Source organism: Lolium rigidum, unplaced genomic scaffold, assembly GCF_022539505.1.
Source record: "Lolium rigidum isolate FL_2022 unplaced genomic scaffold, APGP_CSIRO_Lrig_0.1 contig_11182_1, whole genome shotgun sequence".
In the NCBI taxonomy this organism is placed as follows: domain Eukaryota; kingdom Viridiplantae; phylum Streptophyta; class Magnoliopsida; order Poales; family Poaceae; genus Lolium; species Lolium rigidum.
The window spans coordinates 67,264-75,264 of NW_025899803.1; the positions used below are offsets into that span (position 1 = coordinate 67,264).

The window sequence follows — 8,001 nt, forward strand, 5'->3', positions numbered from 1 at the left end:
GAAATGTGGGTGAAAAGCATATTGACCGAGGCAGATCAAATGCGTCAGCCGCTGGGCAGTCTCCGACGACCCAAACGGATATATATGGTCGGATAGCCGCTGTTTTTTTTAGAGAAATAGGGGCATACCCCCGGTTCCAATATATTGAAACCAGATAACCAGTCTACATCATCCAGAAGTTTTATCATTACAGCACCTAAACCCCTCTCTAGGCACAACCAGCCAGCACACCTTACAGTATCAAACTTACACAACATACCAAGGCACCAGAGAGAAACACACAACATCAAACAACATCAGAAGAAGCAGGCTAGCATTTTGAGCCCTCAGACCCCACCCCCTCTCCAGGCTACTGACGATCCAGGACTTGGAAACACGCTCCATCACCCACCAGGACCAAATCATTCGCCTCCAGGGTCCTTGCCAAGTCTTCTACTGTGATCAGCATTGGGCCAAAACCTCTCGAGCTGTTCATGTCGCAGACCTCTAGTGTCGCTCTTGCCTTTTTCTGTGGAGTCACCTAGGTTCCGGCCACAATAGCAGTGGTGGCATCCTGGCCACTTCCTCCACCTTGCTCAGCATAGACATCAGCCCTTCTTTTTCCTCTTCTTTCAGCAGAATCTTCCACTGAGCACAGCTGCAGGCCAAGCGTCTCCACAAACCCTGCATACCAATCCATTGATCCCGATTGAAAACATGGTCATTTCTGGTAATCCAGATAGTTCTCAAAACAGCAGCAAAGATCATATTGCATTTCTTATATTTCTTCCTATCATTCCACAAAGCAACAACATCATGCATATTTGAGATTTGAAAGTCAACACCCAAAGCATCAACAGTTCCTTTCCAAATGTTAGCAGCAACCACACAATCAAAAAACAGATGTTGACACGATTCCATTTCATTACAAAAAACACAAGTTAGATCATCAACACTCTGTCTTTTGACCAAATTATCTCTAGTGAGAAGCCTATTGTGGCAAAGCAACCAAAGGAAAAAAGTGAATTTTTGGGGTACTTTGATTTTCCAAACACAATGGATATCAACAATTTGAATTCCCCCAAAGTTAACAACAGCATATAAAGATTTTACACTATAAACTACACTTGCTTCCCACTTCCAAATCAAACAGTCTTGAGAATCATCCAAATGGATAGTTTGCGCAATTAGCAGAATTTCCAACCATTGCAACATCAAATTATGGTCAAAACATCACCTAAAGGTCATTTTCAAAGAAACACCATCCCATAAATCAGCAATAGTTTTATTTTGCTCATTCAAAAGGAAATAGACTTCCTAGTATTGAATAGCTAGAGAGCAAGAACCAAACCAATGGTCCTCCCAGAACTTAATAGTCCTACCATTCCCAACTTTCCATTTATAGCCCATCTTAGCAGCCTTGGCAACCCATAGCACCCCTTTCCAAAAGGGGGAGGCACCATTAGCAGAGCAAGAAAATATGTTAGGGTTACTCACATTATATTTTATTATCTACTATCTGTTTCCATATTTTGTTATCATCCAAATGGTATCTTTTGATCCAGGAAGCTAAAAGGCACATGTTCATCTCTGATAAATCAGGGATGCCCAAACCTCCATATTCTTTTTTCCTAGTGACCAAGCCCCAATTAGCTAAATGATACTTATGGTGCCCCTCATAACTATCCCAAAGACAGTGAGCCATCTGAGAGTTAATAAGGGTAATGGCCCATTTAGGGAACTTGATCACACTAAGGAGATAGATGGGAATACTGGCCAAGACACTCCTAACCAACTCTAGTTTGGCAGCATGGTTGAGGAGTTTCCCTCTCCAGCCAGCAGCTTTTTTGAGGATTTTATCAACAACAGGTTGAATGTCCTCTTTTTTGAGCTTGCAGTGGTGCAGAGGAACCCCCAGATACTGCAGAGGAAACTCACCCAACTTGCAACTCAAAGATTGTGCAAAAAGCTGTGCATCACTTTCAATTACATTAATAGGAACTAGATCACACTTATGAAAGTTAATCCTCATCCCAGATATATGTTCAAAACAAGCCAAGATCCATTTTAAGTTAATGGCAGAAGTTAAACTATTTTCAAGGAAGAGTAAGGTATCATCAGCATACTGCATACTAATGACCCCCCCTCCCCAGTCCTTGCATAAGCCCAGCTATCTGCCCTCCAGAAGTAGCTTTATAAAGGATTTTAGTGAAAACATCAGCCATAAAATTGAAAAGAATGGGGGATATAGGGCCCCCCCTGTCTTACACCTCTGCTAGTAAGGAAAAACTGACTATTACAATCATTGATCCTAACACCAACAGATCCATTATGTAAGAGCCCCTCAATAATAGACATCCACTTGGGGCTAAAACCCCTCATTTTCATCACTCTCAAAAGGAAGTCTCTGTCCACTCTATCATATGCCTTTTCATAATCAAGTTTAATAATAAAACCACTGTGCCCTCTGTGAACAGCATCATGAATTACTTCATGGGCAGATACCACACTCTCAAGAATGTATCTCCCTTTAATAAAGGCAGTTTGATTAGGAGAAATAAATTTCTCACTAACCACACCCAACCTATTAGTGTCACATTTAGAAAAAATCTTAAAACTTCAATTTGTCAAGGCAATAGGTCTGAATTTCTGTATAGTTACAGCATCAGTCTCCTTTGGAATCAGAGTCAAGAGAGAAAAATTTAGCCTAAAGAGATCAAGTTTTCCCTCATTCCAATCCTTAACTATAGCCATGAAATCAGCTCTAATGAGCTCCCAAAAGTGTTGATAAAAGAGAAAAGAAAAGCCATCAGGACCAGGAGCACCTTCAGCATAAGAGCCAAAAATAGCCTCCTTTACCTCTTTTTCAGAAAAAGGAACATCAAGCATCTCATTATGACTCTGTGACACCATATCCTCTGGGTCCCAGAAGTCATCTACCAGATCAATATCAAGACAAGGTTCTTTGCAAAACAGTGCCTTATAGTAATTAACAACAATGTCCAACATACCTTTGTTGTCTTCTACCATCCCCTCATCACCTTGCAACTGGCAGATTTGCTTCTTCCTTCTCCTCTGATTAGTTACAGAATGGAAGTAGGCAGTATTACGATCCCCTTCCAAAATATATCTTTCTCTAGACCTTTGCCTAGCCTTAATCTCTTCATTACTCCAAATTTTGGTGAGTTCAACAGAAATATCATTCATTCTTTTTTTAGAAACAGGTGATAAGCTCTGTGTTTCAGCAATAATATCAAGAAGATCATATTCAGCAACCAAACTTTGTTTATTTTTCCTTTGAGCAGATTCAATATTAGCAGCCCAACCTTTTAAGTCTTTCCTAGTATTTCTAATCTTGAAATTCCATCTGTCAATGGATTTCTGGAGATGACAGGGAGCTTGCCAAAACTTGGCAACCATCTGATCAAACCCCTCAATATTAAGCCACCATTTCTCAAATCTAAATTGTTTAGTACAAGGAATTTTCAAAGGCCCAGTGTCCACAACAAGGGGGGTATGATCACTCCCAACCCTAGCTTTAGAGGCTAGACTACTAGCAGGGAAAAGGGAATCCCAACAGGTAGTAACAAAAACTCTATCTAGTAAAGCCATAACCAAATTATCTTGATTATTAGCCCAAGAGAATTGCCTACTAGGATTTTTAATCTCCATCAAATTGAATTTATTGATCCAATCATTAAAAAGATTAGCCCAGTGTTGGTTGATGTTCCCAGTGTTTTTCTCACACTTTTCTCTAATGAGATTGAAATCACCACCAATAAGGGTAGGACCATTCCAACAAGCCATGATATTATGCAATTCATTAATAAACTCTAGTTTATGTTCCTCATATGCAGAGCCATACACAGCAATAACTCTCCAAAGGACATTATCTTTTTTTTTTGCTTTGATGTGCATAGACACACAATATGAAAGAATATCCCACTTAATTACATCAAACATATCAATGCTAACCCCAACAAGAATCCCTCAAGCAGTTTTCACAGCAGGCAACCAATTCCAGGAAAACTTTTCCCCTGAATCTAATTGCTTAAGCTGTAAGCTAGAGAAATCTTCCTTTTTAGATTCAGAAAAACAGATAATATCAGGACATGTCTCTCTAATGAGGTCATGTACTCTAGTAAGCTTATCAGGTCTATTGAGATCTCTAGGGTTCCATATTAGAGCTACTACCATTTTTAAAAATCAGTTTTCTTCTACCCTTCTTTCTACTATGGTCTAATGTCCAAGGTTCATCATCATCAGGTACATCACTAATGTAATCCTCCTGATCAGAGACAACCTTTTCCTTATCTTCCAATCCTACCCTCAGTTCTTTCAAAGATAGACTAATATCATTAGGAAGAAAACTCTCAGGGTTGGAGTTATGAAAGTCAACAAGCCTATTAGTTTCAGCTTCTTTAATTTCCATCAATAACAGAGTCAACATTAAGATTTTTATGTCCCAGGCTAATGCTAGCATTTCTTGCATTATCATATAAAGTTGGATTGTCAAGGGCAGCAAAAGAACGGATAACCGCTGTTCTATCCGCGATCCACCCTAAATAGACCAAATAGAAATATTTGGTGTTCGAACCCTTATAACAACACGTACTACTAGTATTCAGTTCGTTCACTTGGAATTTGTATGAGCTGCCTTTAGAACGCCGTCGTTGTTGACGCTGAACTCCACGAACCTGTCCGTGTCAGGCATCACGTCCGCCACGGCCGGGTGGGCGCAGAACCGATCCGTCCACGCCGCCAGGTTAGGAAGCTTGGCCGCGTCGAGGAGGCAGACCTGTGCCATCCTCTCCACCGCCCTGACCCACCCGACGTGGGAACCCAGAGCGATGTCCAGGTACCCGAGGCTGTCGCCGCCGAAGTAGCCCTTCCCTCGGCCGCACCCGACCAAGGCCTCTTCCAGGTGCTCAAGAGCGGCGGCCACCTGAGCCGCCGCTTCGTCCTTGTCTCCGGCCACCTTCCCCCTCAGCACCCGGATCGCCGTTGGAAACTAAGCATGGGTCAGTCGAGCGCATTTTTTTGCTTAATTAGACGAAAGCTTCAACACACAATTTGGGGCTGAGGAAAATGTTCAGAGGAATATGGATATTGCTTTTACCTTGTCGTCGACGTACTGGCTCCAGAACCGCTCGGCAGCCCGTGCGTGGGGGTCGGACGGGAGGATCGCCGGGCCCTGGGAGGCCCAGACCTCGTCGACGTACTGGACGATGATGAGGGACTCGGAGATGGCCCTGCCGTGGTGCAGGAGCACGGGGATCTTCCTGTGCACGGGGTTGGACGCCAGAAGCAGCTCGCTCCTGTTGCCGATGGCCTCCTCCATGAACTCGTACTCCACGCCCTTGAGCCGCAACGCTATCAGGACCCGGATCACGAACGGGCTCGGCCACCTGCCCAGCACGCGCACCTCCGCCGCCGTCTCCTGTTTCTCCGCCGACATCGTCGGTCGCTGTGGTATCGTCGGTCGCTGTGGTGCTTCTGCTGTCAGGACTGAGCTGAGATGGTTGTTGGCTCGTTGCCGCTGGTGTGTGTGTAGTGTGTACTACATATAGAGTGGGATTTGAGACACTGGCGGGCAGGTACCCGCTTCGACGTCCTCGCGTGCGTCATGGTGTCAAGGTTCGTATGTCTCGCTGGATATGTGGACTACTGCTGGTGGATTGATGAGTTGATGTTATCCCTTTCGTCACCGAAGCGAATGCGTATCGGATTTTCTGTGGTCACATGTAACACTCATTCAAATGGCTCGCGCTAATGCGTCTGATTGGTTTATGTAGTTCATTTTTGTAGCCAGAAGTAACATGCCATCTTTGTTTATGTTGAGCTCGTGTGCTTGTACTTAACTCATTTTCTTATCTTGCTTTTTTTTAAAGAAAGCTCTATATCCTAAGACTACAAACCTTCCAACCTCCGGATTTCCATCCAATCAACCTAAGTCGTTAGATCGGGTTCTCTGTTTAGTTTTTCTTTAAATCCCACTTTTGCTTTATTGAAGCAAAAAAAAAAACTTTGCTTTTGCTTCACTGAAGCAAAAAAAACGGTTCGAGTAAAAACAAAAACACAAAGACCATTCGGTTGTGGACCTCGCCGGAGACTTCGCCAGAGAACCGTACTTCGCCGGAGCACCGTACATTGTTGGAGACCTCGTAGCAAAACATGTGTACTAAAGTAGCAACAAGACAAAACAATTGTAGCAAAAATAATATACTATTATAACATTGCAGCATTTGTACTAAAAACACGACGAGAACATCGTTGGAGACCTTATAGCAAAACTTTTCTACTAAAGTCGCAGAATAGGGGAACAATTGAAGCAACAATATTGTACCATCGTAGCATCGATGCCCACTCCTTTTCGTCAACGACTTTTTAGATAGACTTCGTGGAAGCAGGAACGACAATCTATCTTATAGTACTCCCTCCATCTTAGTTTACTAGTCTTCTCTGTATCTCTAGGCCACCAATTTAACCTATATAATTTAAATTATATAATGTAAAAATTATATCATTTAAAAATAGAACATCTAAACTTTCTAATGATATAATTTTTATAACATATAACTAATGATAACTTGATCAAATTTACGACCTAGAGGTACGCGCACGCCTAATACTGTGAGAGAGGGAGTATTATCATCTATACACCATGAGTCAATGAGAGTACCTGGATGATTTTCTACCTACACCGTGTGATCTGCCACTGAACCACTAAAATAGACCAACTTAGGCGTGAGCCCCAAGAAAATAAAATTTCATGGGAGTTCCACAAACTTTTATTGAGTTAGAAAATCCATGTTTGCAAAACTTACGGACTTCCACACATTATCAGAGGGTTTTATATTCATACTCGAATTTGAAAATATGCAACTAGTAAAACGTGATACATGTAGCACCCTCCATTGGCAGTGTCATTCACGGAAATTCAATTCGACTATCGGATGTATATGCTTCCTCGCGATTTTTTTAAATAATACACTTTTTTTATTAATTCCAGAAATAATACTCGTTTTTAACTTTTTACAGAAATAATACACCGTCGGTTCATGGAACCCGAAATTGAAAAATCGGGGCAGAGTAGGCTGATATTTAAAAATCGGGATTGACCAATCCGATTATACGTTGTACTGTGCGGCGGGAAAAGAGAAAGAAAAGGGAAAGAAGAAATCGGGGTCATTGAACCTATAATGAATCGGCTAAGGTGAGCCTGATTCAAGTAATTCGGGTTAGGTGAACCCGAGCTGTTTCCACCTGAATTTTTTTCCGCCTTTTCCCGTTCGCACCGCCGTGTTTCTCTCCCGTCCTTCCTGCCACCCTTCCCGCCACTCCTTTCCGCCATCTTTCCTGCCACCATCTCCGTCCAATTTTATCCCGCCACCATCTCTCGCTATATATTCCCGCCACGCTCTCGGATTTTTCCCTATAAAAGCAGGCATCGACACTCTTCGTTACACAAGTGCTTTTATCTTTTTTTTTTGTTGGCTCACCCTTAGCCGTCATGAGTGTGCCGTGCTCTGACCAGGAGTTTAGGCCGGTGAAGGCGAAGGCTGCAAGTTTGCCCCCGGGTGTGAGTGCGGAGCAGTGTTGGTGCGGCTGTCTTGCTAAGGTTAAGCAGGTGGAGGATTTCTCTGATCAGTTTGGCATGAAAATTTTCATGTGTGCCAACTATAAGCATGATCCACCCCGAAGTTCAGCTTCGTCGTCCACCAGGCCGCCGGTATGTTTTGACATAAATTTATGTAGGCATAAATTTATTTATGAATGCGATTTAATGTTACTGTTTGTATTGCAGTCTCCCTCGCCCCGATGCAAATGGTTTCACTGGATAGACACGGAGCAGCCGGATTGGGCGCGCCAGGAGGTTGAGGAGAAACACCGGCGTGCGTGGGCAACGTTCTTTGAGGAGGAGCGTCAGGAAAAGTCTCGTGCTAATGCTAAAGCAGAGCGAGAGAGGCAGATCTAGAAACTAAGGGCGGAACAAGCTCGAAATCGTGAGGTGAATCAGAA

At 43.0% G+C, this 8,001-nt stretch overlaps 2 protein-coding genes across 2 annotated transcripts; both read right to left on the reverse strand.

Moving 5' to 3' along the window:
* Positions 1–520: 520 nt before the first annotated feature.
* On the reverse strand, positions 521–4,160 carry LOC124680262. The gene is made up of 2 exons (XM_047215343.1): positions 2,991–4,160; positions 521–663 (listed from the first exon to the last, which is right to left on the reverse strand). Exons 1-2 carry the CDS (start codon positions 3,940–3,942, stop codon positions 521–523), a joined length of 1,095 nt encoding a protein of 364 aa, XP_047071299.1. The 5' UTR covers positions 3,943–4,160.
* A 250-nt stretch (positions 4,161–4,410) lies between these two features.
* On the reverse strand, positions 4,411–5,447 carry LOC124680263 (glutathione S-transferase U17-like). The gene is made up of 2 exons (XM_047215344.1): positions 5,099–5,447; positions 4,411–4,990 (listed from the first exon to the last, which is right to left on the reverse strand). The coding sequence occupies exons 1-2, from the start codon at positions 5,435–5,437 to the stop codon at positions 4,613–4,615; spliced, it is 717 nt and encodes a 238-aa protein (XP_047071300.1). The 5' UTR covers positions 5,438–5,447; the 3' UTR covers positions 4,411–4,612.
* Positions 5,448–8,001: the final 2,554 nt, after the last annotated feature.